This window comes from Spermophilus citellus, assembly GCF_964194105.1.
Source record: "Spermophilus citellus genome assembly, chromosome: 17".
Taxonomy (NCBI): Eukaryota; Metazoa; Chordata; class Mammalia; order Rodentia; family Sciuridae; genus Spermophilus; species Spermophilus citellus.
The window spans coordinates 9206675-9225837 of NC_138199.1; the positions used below are offsets into that span (position 1 = coordinate 9206675).

At 42.4% G+C, this 19163-nt stretch overlaps 1 protein-coding gene across 7 annotated transcripts in view; it reads right to left on the bottom strand.

Annotated features, from left to right (window-relative positions):
• ARHGAP44 (Rho GTPase activating protein 44) overlaps nucleotides 1-19163 on the bottom strand; it is a 169898-nt gene that overhangs the window by 67794 nt on the left and 82941 nt on the right. For all 7 annotated transcript variants that reach the window (XM_081270539.1, XM_081270538.1, XM_081270537.1 and 4 more), the window contains exons 2-4: nucleotides 16726-16765; nucleotides 15589-15693; nucleotides 6065-6141 (exon numbers count right to left, since the gene is read on the bottom strand). In XM_081270539.1, coding sequence (XP_081126665.1) covers nucleotides 6065-6141; nucleotides 15589-15693; nucleotides 16726-16765 — 222 coding nt within the window. The remainder of the gene's footprint in view (nucleotides 1-6064; nucleotides 6142-15588; nucleotides 15694-16725; nucleotides 16766-19163) is intronic.

The following is a 19163-nucleotide window of genomic DNA, read 5'->3' on the forward strand; positions in this document are numbered from 1 at the left end:
AATATTGTCCTCTGCCCTCACACAGATTGACACTAGGGCAGGAATATTGCATTCGAGGCTGAGCAGTGTTTCTTTCAGAATTCTGAGGGCACTTCTTAAGAATCTTCTAGATTCATTGTGAATCGGGAAGTATTCACAATTCTGGCTTGTTGAAATACGACATTTTTTTTTTTTTTTCCTAGCAGGAATAAAATCTTCTGATACCCGTATTCATAATTGTGAGTCTCAGCATAGGTTTAATTTTTTTCCCATTATATTGGGAATTCAATGGGCCTTTTCAATATAGAAATCCAGGAACTTTAAGTCTGGAAAATGCTTTGGAATCATTTTTAGAATAATAACTTTTTGGTTATTTTTTGTTTGTTTTGTAGGATTGGGGATTGAACCCAGGGCCTGGTGCATGTGAGACAAGCACTCTACCAACAGAGCTATATCCCCAGCCCCTACAATAATAACTTTTAATATCATTTCATTCTTGACTTTTCTAAGAACTCCTGTTATTCAAGGCAAAGTCTTCCTGGATTAGTCCTCTAATTTTCCAACTTTTTCTATTTGCTGTGTCTTTGTTTTCTTGCTTGATTTTCTGGGTAATTTCCTCCAAATTATCGTCAAACCTTCTACTGAGAGTTTCACATCTGCTCTCATCTTTTTCCTCATTTCTATGAACTTGTTTTTGATCTCCGCATGTTTCTTCCCTATAAACTTCTTGTACTAATATCCTGATTTTAATCCATGGATAGACCATCTTCTTTTACCCCTTGACATCATGATAGTAGCCTTGAAATCTTCTCCTTCCCCAGACAATCTCTATTTCATCCAAATGGCATTTCCCCCACCCTGAACTGTTTTGGTCTCCAGGATTCAGGTTCAAGACTTTCCTCACACATCTGGGAATCTCTGATGGCTGCTTAGATTCCAGGTGGAGACAAACATAGAATGCATTCAGCGTAAGGGAGGAAAACTTGTGGGCTGCGAGCTTGCCTGAAGGATGATTTGGTCGGCCATTAACTGGGGCACTGCCTCCATCACTGTGCTGAAAGCTTCAGATCCTTCTTTTGGGGCTGCTCAGATTCCCAGAGAATGCCTCTCTAATTTCTTGCCTGGAGATAAAGCCTTGGGCCTGGTAAGAGGGGAGTGAGCATGGAGGAGTCTCTCAGCATCTATCGAGCAAGATCCAGTGATGTTTCCTTTCACCCCCAAGAAACAGTAAACCTGCAGACATTACTGTCTGGGGGAAGGGACATTTCCAGGAGGTGTGCAGAGGGCAGGGTTTCAGTGGTCATATGGCACTTAAAAAGCCCCCCGCCCCCGTGCATTCATTATCCTAACTCACCCACTCCACCCTCAAAGACAAATGTCCCCAGTACCACCAATTCCTAAGCACCGTCAGCATTTTCTGGTGTATGTTATGCCAGATCTCTTCATACTACTTTAGGCTTGGGGGTCAGTTTTCTGAACCAGACATTCCTTCCTAGGAGTGAAAAGGGAGGCCAGGCACCACTCTGCAACTGAGCTACATCCCTAGCACTTCCTCACTGTTGGTGATCTTCACAGCTCACAAAGTTATGTGGCTGATAAACTTTCTCTTGTTTTCCTTACCACTGTAGTTAGATCATTTTGCACATGCACTGTGTGTGAGGTACTAGTGATGAAACCCAGGAACACTTAACGACTGAGCCACATCCTCAACAAAAATAAAATCCTATAAAATGAAATAAAAATAAAATCCTTTTTATTTTTTATTTAGAGACAGGGCCTTGCTAAATGGCTGAGGCTGGCTTTGAACTCGCAATCCTCCTGCCTCAACCTCCCAAGCTGCTGGAATTACAGGTGTGCACCACCATGCTTGGTCTGTGGCTAGGGCGCTTTTGCATGTGTGTTCTATGCATGGTATTGCATACAGATTGAACCCAGGGTGCTCTACCACTGAGCCACATCCCTAGCCCCTTTTATTTGTAGTCAGGGTCCTGCTAAATTGCCCAGGCTGGTCTTAAACTTGCAATCCCTCCTGCCTCCATTGCCCAAGTAGCTTGGATTACAGGTGTGAGACACTGCACCCAGTAGTTTTATATCTTTTAAGGAAAAAAAATATATAACTCTTTAATATAGTTTATTGGAAGGAAATAAAATTGGATGTGTATTCAGTCGCTGATCTTTACTTCCAACCTTGCTCAATCACTGTGTCCTGGACAAGCCTCTTGGGAACACCACGTAATAGGATTTCATGTTTATTTTTTGGTCATCTTTGATGACTACAGCATGCACACGGCAACTGCTTTCATCATGATTCTCCATTTCCTATTTATCATGGTTTCCTTCACTTACTTGTTTCTCTTTTAGTTCCTCTAATAGTTTTTATTGTGGGTTTTCTTTTTCCTCCAATTTATATTCTTTTTCATCTTTCTACTAGTTTGGAAGCTATATCTACTCCTCTTTTATGTCTTTTTTTTAATATTTTTTAGTTGTCGATGGACCTTTATTTTTTATTTATTTATATGTGGCGCTGAGGATCAAACCCAGGGCCTCACACGTGCGAGGCAAGTGCTCTGCCACGGAGCCACAATCTCAGCCTCCTGTCTTCTTTTAAACAACGTAAGATCTGGTAATACAGACTCTCCCTCTGATGTTTCAAGTTATTATTATCTAGTATTTTAGTCTTACTTTGCTTATCATCTACCCCCCTGAATTAATCACCCTAACATTCCTGGCTTTTGATTCAATGCTTATTTTCTTTACATTAAGGGCAACAGAGTAAGCCTCCCCCCACCCCCAAATACACCTCTTTGGCATAAGATTATTTTGATCTGAATGCAACTGAAAAGCAGCAGATTTTTTTTTTTTAAAAAAGAGTTTTCTGCCTCCCTCTATTTGCCTAAAGTGGAACATAAACATACAAAAGTGTGTCCCCTTTCTTCTTGCTATGGTTTGAGTCTTAAATGGCCTTCAAAGGTCCATGTGTTAAAGGTTTGGCCACCACCCCGTGGCACTATTGGAAGGTGGTGGTAGAAACTAAGATGTGGAACCTAATCAGAGGCAGTCAGATCCCTGGGGGCAAGCTTTTTTTTTTTGGGGGGGGGTGCCAGGAATTGAACCTGGGTCCGGGGTGCTTAGCCACAGAGCCACATCCCTAACACTTTTCTCTCTCTCTCTCTCTCTCTCTCTCTCTCTCTCTCTCTCCCTCTCTCTCTCTCTCTCTCTCTCTCTCTCTCTCTCTCTCTTTCTCTTTCTTTCTGACACAGGGTCTTTCTAAGTTGTTTAGGGCCTTACTAACTTGCTGAGGCTAGCTTTGACATGCTATCCTCCTGCCTCGGCCGCCAGAGCTTCTGGGATTACAGGAATGTGTGCCACTGCATCCGGGCGCGTTCTTGAAGGGGATGTTGGAATCCCAGTCTCTTCCTCTCTCTTTACTTCCTGGCCATCCTGAAGTAAGTAGCTTTGCTCAGCCATGTTCTCCCCCACCATGATGTTCTGTCTCATCACAGGCCCAAAAGCAATGGAGCCAGCTGACCATGTACTGAAACATCTAAAACCATGAACCAAAATAATTCTGTCATCCTCTTAAATGGATCGTCTCAGGTATTTTGTCATAGTGTCAGAAAACTGACAAACATATTTCTCTACCAGAAACAACAGAAGTTAATCACAGGCAACAACTTTAGGCCCTAATTAGCCCCAAGATAGAGCCAGAGGAAAATCACAAGACATCACCAGTTAACTAGTCCTTATACTCCATTAGTTCCCCATAGATTTACCTTCCCACAGTCTTTCATCCAGGAAACTCCTTTTCCTTTGTCTTGTCATTTCTCCAAAAATGACTGTTCTTCTGTGAAGATGCTGTATGAGCCCACGTTCCAATCACTCCTCTGTTACTCATCACTGTGTTCTCCCATGTGTATGTGCTACACATATCACAACAGGGACTCAGAAAAGATGCCTTGGCTAAAAGTACTGACTCTTAGGCACACAGATGCCCTACGAGTAATCAAAGCAGGGCAAAGCTGGGCATCTCTGCCTTGATTTTATACGTGTCTCTTTTCTTACTTTATCTTTGGGTCACGCCCCTCTCCAGCTCTGCATGTAATCTACATGTTCATCATTTAGGGAGTGCTCCACTAAAAAGTAGCACTACAAGGTTTATTAGCCCTAAGTTTACCTAATCTGTCTTGTTCCCCTTGAAGACTGAGACAAGATTTGCAGCACGCTTCTAGGCACCCTGAACTGATGCCTAGAAGTCCCTAGTCATCACCCCCATCCAGATCACAGGTCTGATAAACCAGCATCCTGAGCCAGTGAAAACTGCCCCCTCAAGGGAAAAGAACTCAAAGACTACCCAAAGACAGCAACGACAGCGCTGAGACTCTGGATCTCACTTTGCCTTCCCAAAGGGGCCATATTGGTTAGCTTCCTTTCCTACTTTCACCATGACCTTTTCTGCTTGGTTTTCTAGGAAGAATGGCTAGACCCACTTAGTTGGGAACCCTGGAGTCAGGCCTCTGACCTAGGATGCCTGTAACAATATTGATGAAAGGTGTATGCTCTTATGTCATGGATCTGTCTTTGGTCAACCCAATTTGCAGAACCTCAGCCAAAGAACCTCAAACAGTTGGAGGGAAAAAAAAAAATTGTCCCCTTCCCTATAACGCTTCACCAAGTTTTAAATTATTCCTTGTTATTTGCACTTCCCAACTTTCCTCTGTACATAATCTATTTGATAAAGCCTTAACTTACACCATGAAAATAGTAGTAAAGAGACTGAACTATGCAAGTCGTAAATCCTTGACTGAAAATATCTTTAATCCTCCCTCATTTTTTAAAAACATTTTTGTTATTAAGTTTTGATTGGTGCATTGTAATTATACCGAGTAGTGGGGTTCATCACGCCATATTTGCGCACGCATGTAGCATAATTTTCTCAGTTTCATTCCCTAGTGCCTTGAATAACGATATCGCAAAATTCTAGGTTTCTTGTATTTTCCTCACTACTGGAGATATTCCTCCGTTAGCTCTTGGCATTTATTTTGGCTGAGGAATAGTTTGTTATCAGTTTCACGGCTCTTTTATGGGTCACGATCTTCTTTCTCTGACTGATTTGTAAATTTCTCTGTTTTGTTTATAACCTGGAGTTTTACTACCCTATGTCTAGGGGTGAATTTCTTTTTATTGATCTCAACTGGGACTTTTTGATGTTCTTTAAATCCTGTGTTTTCCTTTCAATCTAGAAAAGAAAAAAATTCAACTGCAAACTTCCTCCTCCTCCACCCTTGTTCTCCAGGAACTGCTTACAGACCCAGTGCCCTGCTTGTGCATCCCCTCCCCCATGCTTCTCCATCTAATGACACCTGTTCCCTACTTCCTGTCCTTCATTGTGCCCCTGCTCCCTGTCAGCTTCAGATCTGTCTCCAAGCTCACCAGTTTGTGACACCTCCCGTTAATCTCAGCCAAGTTTTAAGAATACCAGCATAAATAACTTTGATTTTAAGACATCCATTCCTTGGTTTTTATTCAATTCCACCCATTCTTTTTTTCCTCCCCTTCTATCATTTGACTGTTTCATCAAGGATCTTCCTTGCCTTTTGCTGATGTGGAATTTCACGTTAAGTCATTATTTTACACTTTATTCCATACTGTCATGTTACCTTAGGTCCTTAGGGTACTGACGGTGCTGACTGTAGGAGAATCTGTGGTGCTCTCTGGGGAGACTATTTTTAGTGTGCTTTACCATGAGCTCACCACCAGCAAGGCTTCTTCTCCTGGGGGAGGTGCTAAGTTCTGACATCAGTCACTGAGAGGTGGCCGCTTGCTTGGATTGAAGGCCTGGGGGTTTTAACTGCCCTTCACCTGTTTTATGTTAATTTCTCTACCAGGACTTGCCTCACTGCACAGACACTATAACTCTCCAGGTGAGAGGATTTTGATTTCTCCATGGTAACACCTTCTCCTTTCCCATGAAAGTTCCTGGCCGAAGTTCAGGGGTGCTCGGTGCTTCCTGAGGATTTCTAGTCCCCTTTGTTACGATGGGGACTTACCCAGACTTGGCACAAACCCACACAGAGTGATACCTTACCCAAGAAGTGTGTCATCTCCCAGGATAGCTGACCCTTCCATCAAACACTGAGCCAGGGTCGTCAAAGGCAACTTTTTCTGTAAAGGAAACAAATAGCATCATGAGAATTATTTCTAGCGGTCACCCACTGGTACTCTACAACGGCAAGAAGTCAGGCACTTTATGTCAGACTTCATGTGAGCTAAGAGACAAACTGATTTTAAATATGTTTAAACCTAAAACAGAGCACATGATGATGGGAGGTACCAAGAGATCTCAAAATTCAGAAAACTAAAACTGAATTAAAGGTATCACTTTGGAAAAGAAGCCTAAGGTTTAGACACTACATTGTAGAATAAAATACAACAGCAAGCAGGAAAAAAAGGAGAGCATCTCAAAGTTAACCAAGACTTGAGCAAGGCATTACTTTCCAACACTCAACTTCTTTCTCAGTCTATCAGCCCCACTTCACAAACAAAGCAGATTTCGATGAAGAGAGAAAACTGTTCACATACAATTACACTGTGAAGAAAGTCAAAATAAAGGTACTCTCCATAGACAATATGCAAGTGGCCAGCTAGCACAGGAAAAGCAGCTTAACCTCATCAGCCACTAGGGAAGTACAATTGAGGTCACCATGAGATACTATGGATGTAACAATATTAATGTATTTAAAAAACAGACAATAAGCATTGGTGAGCATATGGAGAAACGTGTGGCTCGTGGAAATATAAAATGGTACGGCACTGTGGAAAAGCTTAGTAGTATCTCAATAGGCTGGACCACATTACCCTGTGGCCTAGCAGTTCCACTCCTGGATACACTCCCCAAATATGTGAAAACAGACATACAAACAGAATATGTGTGTGAACAACAGCATTTTTTTTGTAACAGTCAAAAAGTAGAAACAATGCAAACATCTCCAGATGGATGAATGAATAACAAAATGTGGTCTATTCAAACCGTGGAATATTCTTCAGCTATAAAAGGAACAAAGTCCTGACACATGCTACAATATAGATGGCCCTGAAGAAAAACCTCATGCTAAGTGATATGTGCTAGACACAAGACACATATTGTATGATCCCATTTATATGAAATATCCATGATAAGTCAATTCATATAGACAAAAAGTAGATTCATGGTTACCAAGGGCTGGAAGGGAAGGGTACAGGGTTTCCTTTTGGAATGATGAGAATGGCCTACAACTAGGGTGTGTGTATACTATTGTTAAGATCACTGTACACTTTACAATGTTATTATTTATTTATTTGGTACTGGGGATAAACCCAGGGGTGCTTAACCACTGAGCCATATCCCCAGCCCTTTTTGAAATATTTTATCTAGAGACAAGATCTCACTGAGTTGCTGAGGCTGGCTTTGAAGCCACAATCCCTCTGCCTCGGCCTCCCAAGCTATTGGGATTACAGGCCTGTACCACCACGCCCAGCTACAAGGGGAAATTTTATGTTGTGGGAAGGGAAAGGCACACTACTACTAAAAAACTGTGACATGGCCCATCCCTTTCTAAATGTCAAAAGCCCTCTCCTGATGGGCATGGTGGCTCACACCTGCAATCCCAGAGGCTCAGGAAGCTGAAGCAGGAGGATCACAAGTTCAAGGCCAGCCTCAGCAACTTAGTGAGGACCTAAGCAACTCAGCGAGACCCTGGCTCTAAATAAAAAATAAAAAGGGCTGGGGATGTGGCTCAGTGGTTAAGCACCCACTGGGTTTGAAAAACCCCCCTCCAAAAAAAAAAAAAAAAAAAAAGCCCTCTCCTTACGGAGCCAAGACCAACCAGCACAAAAGCACATGCAGGTAGACAGCACAAGAAAATCAACAAGGTCCGGACTGTTGGCATATCCTTGCATTTTCCACTCTTTGTGGCCATATGGACCATCCTTCAAATGAAGGTGCCACATAATGTCCAGCCCAGAGATTCCTGGTGTCCTTTCCTAGAGAGCTGCTATATGGAAGTGAGCAGTGAGCCAACCTAGGCACTGCTCTTGTTGGAAACTTCCCAGTAGGGAAGACAGGGAATAAACACCTGCACCTCTTCATCTGGCTGCTCAACCCTTCGTAATACCGTTTATAATAAGCTGACTGACACACGTCCTGTGAGCCATTCCAGCATGTGATACAAATTGAGGAGGGGTCACGGAAACCTCAACTTATGAAGGGTTGATCACCAATGCCAGAGGCCAGGGTTCACACCTGGCATCTAAGGTGAGAGGGAGGGAGCTGTTTTGTGGGACTGAGTCCTGCACTTGTGGGATGTGACAGAAACTCCAGGTAGAGAGTGTCCGAATTGAACTGAATTGTAGCACAACCAGCTAGGGTTCACACCCAACTAGGATTCAGAGTAGAAGAATTACGTGGCACGGGGAAACCCTCCCAACATTTCTGGTCACAAAAGTATGTTTTAAAAGTATAGACAAATAAAGTGTGTTTTTAACAAAAGCAGGCTTAATATCCCAATATAGGGTCATAGAGAGGGTATAGATTAAGGTACTGATTCTCAACTAGGGTGACCTGGTCCTAGGGACATCCATCTTATACCTGTATCTCTATGGGCCTCCTTGCCTGTCAGTCATCACTCCTCAGCTGTGCCGATGTGTTATGAACACGCTGAACTTTGTTCTTGCTCTACCTTCTGTATCTGGAGACGAGGTTAGTTGTTACAATGTGAAAGATGCTATTGGCATCAGGTGGGTAGAGACCGTCCCACGATGCACAGCAAAGAATTACTAGGCACAAAATTTCAAGAGTGCCAAGGCTGAGAAACCGGGTGTAATTTCCAAGTTCCTCAAATATCCTAAAAACCAGTTAAGATGCTCCACCAGAATGTCAGTATATTCAGGACATCGGTCAGTCACATAAAGGCCATTTTGATTTGAGATAAATGTTCACAGCCCCATGACCTGCCTTCAAGGTAAGACTTCTGGTTTCCTGAATGTCTTCAAATTTTGACAAAGCAGTAAGGAGGACTGTGCCTATCACGGAGTAAGAGGACTTCAGATAGCCGAGGACGATGTCCTTCAGAAAAATACCCCAGGAGGCGAGTAGGGCTTTTTCAAATATGGAAAAAGACTAGTCTAATTGGTCCAGTCTGAGCTGAGCAGAAAACTGTGCCTGTGACAGGTGACCAAAGTGTGAGGTCAATATCAACAGAACAAGAACAGCCCCAGAAGGACCCTAAAGTTGATCGTGAAGGACCCTAAAGTGGATCAGAGCCCTGGAGGGTCAATAACAAGAGAACAAACAGGTGAAGTGTCAATCATACAAAATTCAGACCAAAAACGTTTGAAAGTGACCTTACTTCTAGTCACTCAACACTCACACTGACATTTGATGCTCTTATGTGACAAAGAGGAGAGCATTAAGTGACAAAGTACTACAAAATTCTTTCTGTTCCAACTGCTTTTAATTCTCAAGATTTTAACAAAGAGAATAACATTTCTCTTTCTCTAACTTATCTATTTATCTATCCATATCAAATAAATGAATTTCCGAGTAGGAAATAGATGCGTACGTATTATGGTTTGAATATGAGGTATCCGCCAAAGGTTCTTATGCTCCTTCGGGAAGTGAAATGAATTGATTATGAGAGCTGAAATCTAAATGCACTGAATGGGTGGTAACTGCAGGCTGGTGGGTGCCGCTAAAAGAGGTGGGTCACTGGGGGTGCGCCCTGGAGGGGTACATCCTCCCTGAAGCCCCTTCTCTTCCCTCTCTCTCTCTCTGCTACCTGGTTGTCATGAACTGAGCGGCTTTCCTCCATCATCCCCTTTGCTCTGACTCCTCTCAGGTCCAGAGCACTGGATTTGGCCAACCATGGTCTGAACCTCTGAAACCATGAGCCAAAACGCTTTCCCTCCTCTGAGTTGTTCTCATCAGATAATCCACCATCACCAGATACCATGACAGGGACCAGACTTTTACGTATCCTTCCACCAATATTCTAAGAAGATCCAATTTTGTGTGTGTGTGTTTGCATATCCATTTTTATTGGGTATTTTTATCCACAAATGTTAGCCTAACTAGGTATACCCCTCTGTGCCTGGGCTTCCTTTTCACACAGAGGTATCTTCATATCATTCCTATTGTCACATATACAGCTGTCTCGCTCTTTTATTTATGTGCTTTAATGGCTACACAGATCACTGAATGAAGATGACAACGTATTTACTCCTCTACCAATGGTGTAACTGCCTCTAGGAGAGAAGTGTGAGGTAAATTTAGAGGGCATGAAGTCCATTCCCAGGGTGGGAGAAGCAGGGTCAAGTGGGTAAAACTCAGCAGAAATCACATAGAGTTTTTATTGGTATAGATGCTTTAATAATAGGAGATTGGAAAGACACCCCCAAATGACCAAAGGAAGAATTGACAAGGGAAAGGGCCATCCATAATCCAAGGCAGGAGATAAGACGTTAATGGACTATAACCCCTGATAAACTACGAATGAGTTCTGTTTCTGAAAGTCCACAAGAGTCAATAGAGGGCTCAGGAGAAGCCAGACAAAGCAGCATTCCTATGTAACCCACTGACCGCCCAGCTCTGAGGTATTATTTCTCTCTCTTCATCCTTTGTTCCCACACCCCACTTCATGAAAGAAGGACATCCAGTCTTCAAAGGGTGAAAACCACCCCAAGATCTGCAAGAGCTGCTGGACTCTGTCTACCTCTGCTGCCAAGGGTCCACCCTGAAATAGCTGCTGCCAGTCCTCGGTGAATATTTCTGAACATCTTAGCAAACTTCATGCTGGCCAGTGATTTTTCAGGATCAAAGAGAAGGTACTAAAAATAACTTTTTCCCTGCCTCTAGAGTTCGAATAGAACTTTAAAAAATAAGAGAAGGAAAGACAGACTGTCTCAAGTTTGAATGTATTAGTCTGAAAAGTCTGAGATGACTATTCTCTTGAACATTACCTTGGGCATAAGCAATGCTTTGAAGGATGACCCAAGCAAAACGTGTCATTCTGGTATCTGCTCGGTTCCCCAAACACTCTCTCTCAAACTTTTTCTCCAAAAACTGCTTTCGATTGTCCTCAAAGTTTAAATCCAGGCAATAAGCACTTTTATGATTTAGCCCCCCAAAGGCATAGCCCAGGACAGTTGCTCAGGGCTCACTAGTTCTCCATGGCCCATCTGAGCCTAAGAGTGGGCAGTACCAATGGCAACCAGCACCTTGTATCTCTTTAATATCCACTTAAGCACTGTGCCAGGCAATTGTAGGCACTGCCTCCTGATCTGTCAAACAGCCCTACTGGGCAGGAAATTACCCTTGTTATTACCATTTTTGAAATGAGAAAACTGAAGCTTATGAAGTGATTAACTTGTTCAAGGTCAGGCAAAATTAGGAAGCAGTCTAGAGCTGAGCTTCGCCCTTGGGTGGCCAGATGCAGAGATCACCTCAGAGCCGTCCTGCTAAATGGTCTGTTACAGAATAGGAAGGGTTCAAATTGGTTAGGCAGCCTGTTAGGCAGGTTCTGTGCCTAAATGACTCATAGGTCATCCATTCATGACACAGATCTGTTTTTTATCACTGCCTACCAGTGGGTAGGCTCTGTTTTAGGCACTGAGGATACAGCTAATAGAGAGACATCGGGATCTCTGCTCCCATGGAGCTCACACATCAGTGATGGAAATTCGTGATCACAGCGATTTCAGATGCTAATTTGTGCTATGAAGAAAATAATCATGTTAGGTGGTGGGATGGGGGAAGGGAAGGAGCCGGTGCATTAGATAGTTGGGAAAAGATTTGCTGAGAAGGTGACATTTGAGCAGAGAACTGAACAATAAAAAAGTTGCTTGCCTGAACTTGTGGGTCAGAGCATTCCATCAAGACTAGAGCAAGCACAAAGGCTCCAAGGGGGATGCAGCTCAGTGGGTTTGGTAACCCATCAACACAGCAAGAGAAGGATGACTGACAGGGACGGGAGCAAGAGCTGGGCTACAGGGACGCAGGTAAAAGATGTAAAACTAGAAAGCAGTTCGGATTTTATTCTACAGTGGGAATCCTTTGGTGGGATTTAGGCAAGAGAGTGACAGGATTTGATTTTCATTTTAAATACTCATGGGCTGATATAGAGGATGGAACATCCTATATCTGGAACACCCAGAAGGAACTGCTGTATAATGACAGCTGCCCAGAAAAGGGGTGGCATATGCTACAATGAAACAGAAATTCTTTGGAAGAGGGTCGGCAGGATTTACTGGAAGTCTGACTCTGAGATAGAAAGAGGGAAGAGTAAAGAGTCATGTGGGAGATTCAGGTCTGAGAAAGTGGGCAGACTTTTGCTAGATCCTTCTGGTAGAGCTTGAAATGCCACCCTTCCTGGGGATCTCGATTCAAAGGCCATTTGTCCTCTTCCCCTGTTTTCCCTGATGGGTGATCTCAACTTCATGGATTCACTAGTCACTCAGGCCAAAGCATATGAACCCCCTCCTCTCTTGTCATACCCCCACATCCACTCAATTACCAGGTCTGGGTATTCTACCTCCAGCACCTAGCAGGTAAGCTGATCTCTCTCTCTCTCCATCTTCCCTGTTCCCACGGCTTTCACCTAGATCTGTCCCATATTTGTCTATCTGGCTCTCACTTCTACCCACGGTCCCTACCCCACTCATTCATTGCTCACAGAATCATCTATGAATCTGATCATATCACTCCCTCATAAAACCTTGGCTTTCCACCGATCTTAGGCATTTCATCCAAATCCCCACCATGGCCTAGAAAGCATGATTAGGTCCCCTGTGGTCCCATCTCACGCCCCTTTCCTCTTCTTATGATCTAGTCGCTTTGGCTACCTTTTATGTTTCTCGAGAACATCATACTCCTGCCAGATGGGGTGGCCACAGAGATGAGAAGCTGAAGCAGGAGGATTGCAAGTTGGGGGCCAGCCTGGGCCACTCAGCAAGAATTAAAAACATCTGGGGCTAGAGCTCAGTGGTTAAATCCCCAGGACTACAAAGGGGGAAAAAAAAAAGTCAAGATTCCTTACTGTCTCTGGGGACTCAGCACACACTGGACCTGTCCTGGAAGCATTTATACCCTTTTTAAAAGTGCTGCCATCCTTCGCTTGCTCCAAACAGCCACTTGCTGGTGGAAAACTACCACTGTATTCCCAGTGAGCTCCTCTTCCTAGCATGAAGCGCCGACCTGAATATAGGACACAGCTACTTTCTGAGATTCGTTCAATAAGATGGAGAAACACTTGCACATGCTAGCAGATTACTGGACATGACCTCCTGACAATCTTAAGAACCTATAAACCAACCAATTATTAGCTTGAATTAAGTGAGGCAAAATGGAAGCCTCATTCATATCCTTTCTCTTCTCCATCCTACATAGGGAATCTGGTCTAACTCCATATCCACAGAAGGATGATGCTCTTTATGGTCACTGAGAGAGTGACAGAAAAAGTGCCCATTCCCATCCGGCAACGAGCCATAACTTTCAGCACCAAACTTCTAAAGCTGTATGATAAAATTTTAAGTATTTGACATTATAACTAAACTATTGAAGAGCGAATGAGCTTGTTAAAAGAGAAATAATAGGAAGCAATGATTCATATGCATCCCAGGAAGCAAAGGACTGCATGGATATCTACTCCTTCTAATCCCACTGTAGGAATGAGAGGCTCTGTGACCACTGTAGGAATGAGAGGCGCTGACCCCTGCTCACGTCAGCTGGCAGAGGGTGACTGCCCATCTCCTGAACCGTGCTTAACACCCCACTTCCATCGCCAGTATTTGGTCATTCATTTCTCCCTCTGCCCTTTAACTGATCCCTTTTATATATTCATTTATTTTCCATCTTTTTATCCTTCTTCCTTTCCCCCTATTCTTTAGATCCTGACACAGTTCCCTACCTAACCATCGCAAAGAACTGAGCTCACATTCCAGTATTTGAGGCAATTCATAAGTGTCATGTTTCCTATTAAATCTTCTGATGTGCAGTTTTAGGGAAAAAAAAAACTGAAAAAAAAATTCTTGAGTCAGGATTTGGAATTTTTTATGACTGTTAAATACTTTTAACTTCAAAAGTAACATTTTAAACTTTAAGTGGCTCTTTGACTTTCAGAACATTTACTCAGTCATATGATGATAAAGACTGATCAGCCCAAGATATCACTGACAAGATCAGTTAAAATCTGTACAGTGAAATCCCTGATCTCCGCATGCTTGGGCACCTCCTTCCACTGCAAACCTCTTCCAGGTCAACTAAATAGATCTCCAGTTTGCAGACTCAACTGCACACACATGGCTGCAAGCTTCAGGACCTGCCAACAACTGCCACAGGTCCCCTTGCTAAGAATTCTGTGTTTAGACTTGTATCCCATCCCCCCAAAAAAAACTCATTATGTACACGCAAATACTGAAATATCTGAAATCCAGGCTGAGCACGGTGGCACATGCCTGTAATCCCATCGGCTCTAGAGGCCGAGGCAGGAGGAGCAAAAGTTCGAAGCCAGCCTCAGCAACATAACAAGGTCTCTAAATAAAATACAAAAAAGGGCTAGATATGTGCTCAGTGGTTGAGCATCCCTGGATTTACTCCCCAGTACCAAAAAGAAAAAAAAAATCTGAACTCCAAAATATTTTGGATGAAGCATTTTGGATTAGGGATGATCATCTGTATTATTAAGAAAGAAGAAATCAAGGCTAGAGTGAGAAAAAGAAATGACTGATAAAGTTAACAGAACAGTGTTTGTACTTCAACAGGAGACAGGAGAAAGCATAGGTGCTTTACACAACTGTCAACAGAGGTGAGATTGACATCAGCTCAGGGATTCAAGGAGACCACAGCAAGCAGAAGTCAACAATAACTTCAGGTCAAAAAAATAAATAAATCCAACAGACACAAAACACGGAGACTGTACACTCAAGGCAGGAGAAAAGGTCCTCCTAGCTTGCAAAATCTCTCGTAATAAAACCGAGTGAATGTCTAAGAATATCTTTTCAGTGGAAGCGAGGGAGTTAGGGTCAAGAGGGAAATGAGACTGTAAAGATGGTTTACAGCAAAGACTGTGAAATAGAACATCACACAACGCCTGTTATTACCGATGTAGGTTATAAACAAAGACGTTAGAGTAGCTTTATTTGGCAGACTCTCTTTATTGTCTCATTACAGTGAAAACCGTTTCCAAGGGCCTTTATAGGTCACTTGTAACCTCTGAAACCATGGTATGATTTTTCTTATGCAATCATAAGATACTATTGAAGCTAATGGACTCTAGGAATGAGCTGACTCAGGGGAAAGATGTCCACCACTGAGGATAAAGTTTCCCTGCAGGTGGGATTTTAAGCATGCCAGTGCCATTCTCCTGGTGGTCCTACCCTGGGGGAGGATGAGAGGGACTTCACCTTGCATGAGGAATGAGCAATACTTTAACCAGGGCTAAGGAACAAGAACTGTGGGAAAGGTCCTCACTCTACAGAAACAAGAAAGTAGGTGTGCTTGGCTGATTCACAGACACACATAGGGCTTCACTAACAGCCACAAGAAATGAGGCCCCAGGGGGGGCAGCAGAAGGCACTTACAGAGCGCTTGTCGGCCTCGGCCCCCTGCTGGCCCTGAAGACAGGCCGTGAGCTTCTTGTGTGTGCTGTGGGACACTTGCTTCACCAGCTCCAGGCGCTTCTCCACCTGCAGACAGAACAGCGGGAGGTGTCACAGGTGCAGGCAAGGTCTGGAGAAGTGGGGATGTCAGTCTGGGCAGTCACGATTCATGTTTTCACAGAGACAAGGACTTCTAGGAAGGCAACACCCAGTGTCAGAGAGCTGGGGTGGGGGGTGCAGTCACAGACTCTGGGGCTCTCCTGCTAACAGAGACTCTAAACCTCTCCTTGAGGACCCCACCTAAACCAGCACAGCTGTCCCTGGGTCTGCAGGCGATGTGTTCCAGGAACGCCCATGGATACAAAATCTACAGATGCTCATGTCCCTTGTATCAAATGGCATGTAACATACACCCATCCTCCTATATATTCTTTAAATCACCTCTAGGTTACTTTAAAAACCTAATCAATATAAATCTCATACAAATAATAGTTATACTGTATTGACTGGGGAATAATGACAAGAAAAAAAGTTCTATATGTGTTCAGTACTGACTGACAAAATTTCTCAATGTAACTCAATTTATTTATTTACATATGAACATATACTATATATGTGTGTGTGTGTGTGTATATATATATATTTGCTTGTTCGTTTTATTTATCTATCATTCATTCATTCATTCATTCATTCATTCATTCATTCCCCTCCAGTGCTGAGAATTAAACCCAGGACTTGCACATGAAAGAAAAGCACTCTGCCACTGAGCTATGCCCCCAGGCCCGTTTTCCAATATTTTGGACCCATAGTTGTTTGAATCTATAGATGTGGACTTGCATACAGTTAAGGCAGGAGAAAAAGTCCTCCTAGCTCACAAATATCTTGTAATAAAACCAAGTGGATGTCTAAGAATATCTAGAATATCTTTTCAGTGGAAGTGAGGGAGTTGGGGTCAATTGTATTCAAAATGTCAAACACTGTCATGTAAGACAAAAGGTTGTATCTCCAGTTTGTAGGAGGAGCAGAGAGGGCAGTGGAAGAAAGCACAGGCAATGGCCGAGTCCTAGAAGGGAAAGCATCTCTGGTGTCCCTCAGCCACGCGGTCAGTGATAACCTTACCTGAAGAAGGTCTTCACTCAGGACTTCAGTCTTTTCTGCCCTAAAGAGAAAAATCAAGAAATATATCCGTAAGATTAAATTTTAATCAATTTAAGAAAAAAAACATACAATCTTACAATTACTCGCCACTCTCTTCTCTTACAGCAACCCTAGAGAAACAGAGATATTATAGCAGAAACTCCTAACAAAAGTGTACTGAGGCAATTCTAGGAACCTTAAATAACCAGCACACTAGCAAACAGGCATACAGGACACTCTCAAGTTTCTGGCTCCAAATGGGACCTGGATTAAGGACAACAAACATATTTCTTTTGTTCCTGTACACATTTTTGGTTTTTTGGTTCTCACTTTTCACTAGCAGAATAAAGCAGGTTTCCACAATCATATACCTCGGCCTCCCCCAAATAAGCAAGAAAAAGTAGCAGAAATCTGAGAAGAGATCAGTAAACAACAAGCATTGAGCTCTGATAACAAAGGCAAAAGCCACCACCAAGGTCTGACCACCAGGTGTGAGGTCCCTGTCCATAGATGATATGAATATGCAAAATGCCAAGAAACCCATAAAAAAAATTTCCTAGAAGAAATGGGATCAGCAAGATTTCATGACACAAGATATACATACAAAAATTAACTGAATATCTACATATTAGTAAAAATCATACAAATGTTAAAGTTGTTAAAACAGCATTGACCAGTTCAGGAGGCTGAGGCTGGAGAATTGCGTGTTCAAAGCCAGACTCAGCAACTTAGTGAGGCCCTAAGCAACTTGGCAAGACCCTGTCTCAAAATTTAAAAATAAGTATATAAAAAGGGCTGGGGATGAGGCTCAGGGGTTGAGCACCCCTGGGTTCAATCTCTGGTGCCCTATCATAGCCACACACACACACCCCAAAAAAAGCTCTGGCAATTGCTTACAAAAAAATGCACCGCTCAGGTATGGATCCATCAAAACGCATACAGAACCTGCAGCTGAAAGTCACAAACTCATGTGAAAGAAATCACAGAAGACCTAAATAAATGCAGAGACATACCAGGTCTGTGGGCTAGAAAACTCAGCACAGGAATGATACCAATTTTCCCCCCATATGACCACAGATTAAACACAACGCCAACCGGAGTTAACAAGGTCTGCTACAGAGACAGACAACCAACTCAAAAATTGATACTAAAGTACAAAGGAAGCAAAAGAACTGGAACTATTTCTAGAAAGAAAAATAAAGCTGTAGGATTTTTATGATCTAATTTTTAAAACTACTGAAAAATTAAATAATCAAAAGAGTATGGTGTAGGAGCTCAGGTCGTAGCTCAGTGGTAGAGCGCTCACCTAGCACGTGAGGTGCTGGGTATGATCCTCAGCACCACAAAAATATAAATAAATAAAATAAAGGTGTTGTGTCCACTTCAACTATATATATATTATATATATATATATTTTTTTTCAGAGTATGGTGTTGGCAAAAGGACAGAAACTTAAATCAATAGAAAAGAACGAAGAATTTAGAAACAGACCTAGACAAGGAAGACCAAAGCAAAGACGGCTCTAATAGAAGCAGCAGCTAAGGAAATGCAATGGAACATAGTAATACACAAAAATATGAACTCCAGTCCAGTCTTCATATTGTATAACAATTAATTCACAAATAGAGCAAGGGCTTCAATAAAAAAATTTAAAATTATAAAACTTTTAAAGAAAACACGGGAAAAATATCTTTGACCCTGATTGAGGCACTCAATTCTTAACTATACCATCAAAATCATGAGTCATAAAAGAAAAAAACTCACATATTAAGGCTTCCTTAAAAAGAAGAACTTTTGCTGCATGAAAGATATGGTTAAAGATGAACCAATGACCCACAAAAAGACGGAAAATACTTGTGCAGCAGAAATCTGAAAAAAAAAATTGTATCTATATGAAGAGCTCTTAAAGTCAATAATAAGAAAAAACTCATTAAAATGGTAAAAAATAAAATAAAATAAAAAAGAACAGAAACTTTAAAAAGGAAAATATTCTGATGACAAAGAGCATAAGATGAGAAGCTTATAGTCCATTAGGAGAACGTCAATCAATACCAAAATTAGATACGAGTGTCAAAAAGGCCACACACACACACACACACACACACACACACATACACACACCCCTCTATAACAGCAAGTACAACTGACAGCTGGGGATTGAGCTGTGCAAACTGGTATGGCCACTGTGGAAGCAGTGTGGCAGTTCCTTAATGCCCTGAAAAAAAAAAAAAATATATATATATATATTCACTTGCTGTGTGACCCAGAAAAGCTATTAGGGAGCAATCAAGATTTCATGTTTAAAAAATCCACATGCTCCAAAACATTTGTGAATGCTTGTACAACTCGACTTGCAATACTGACAGTCTGGAGGCAAGCCACCTGTGCCCCAACAGGACAGCGAGTTGACACACTGCACA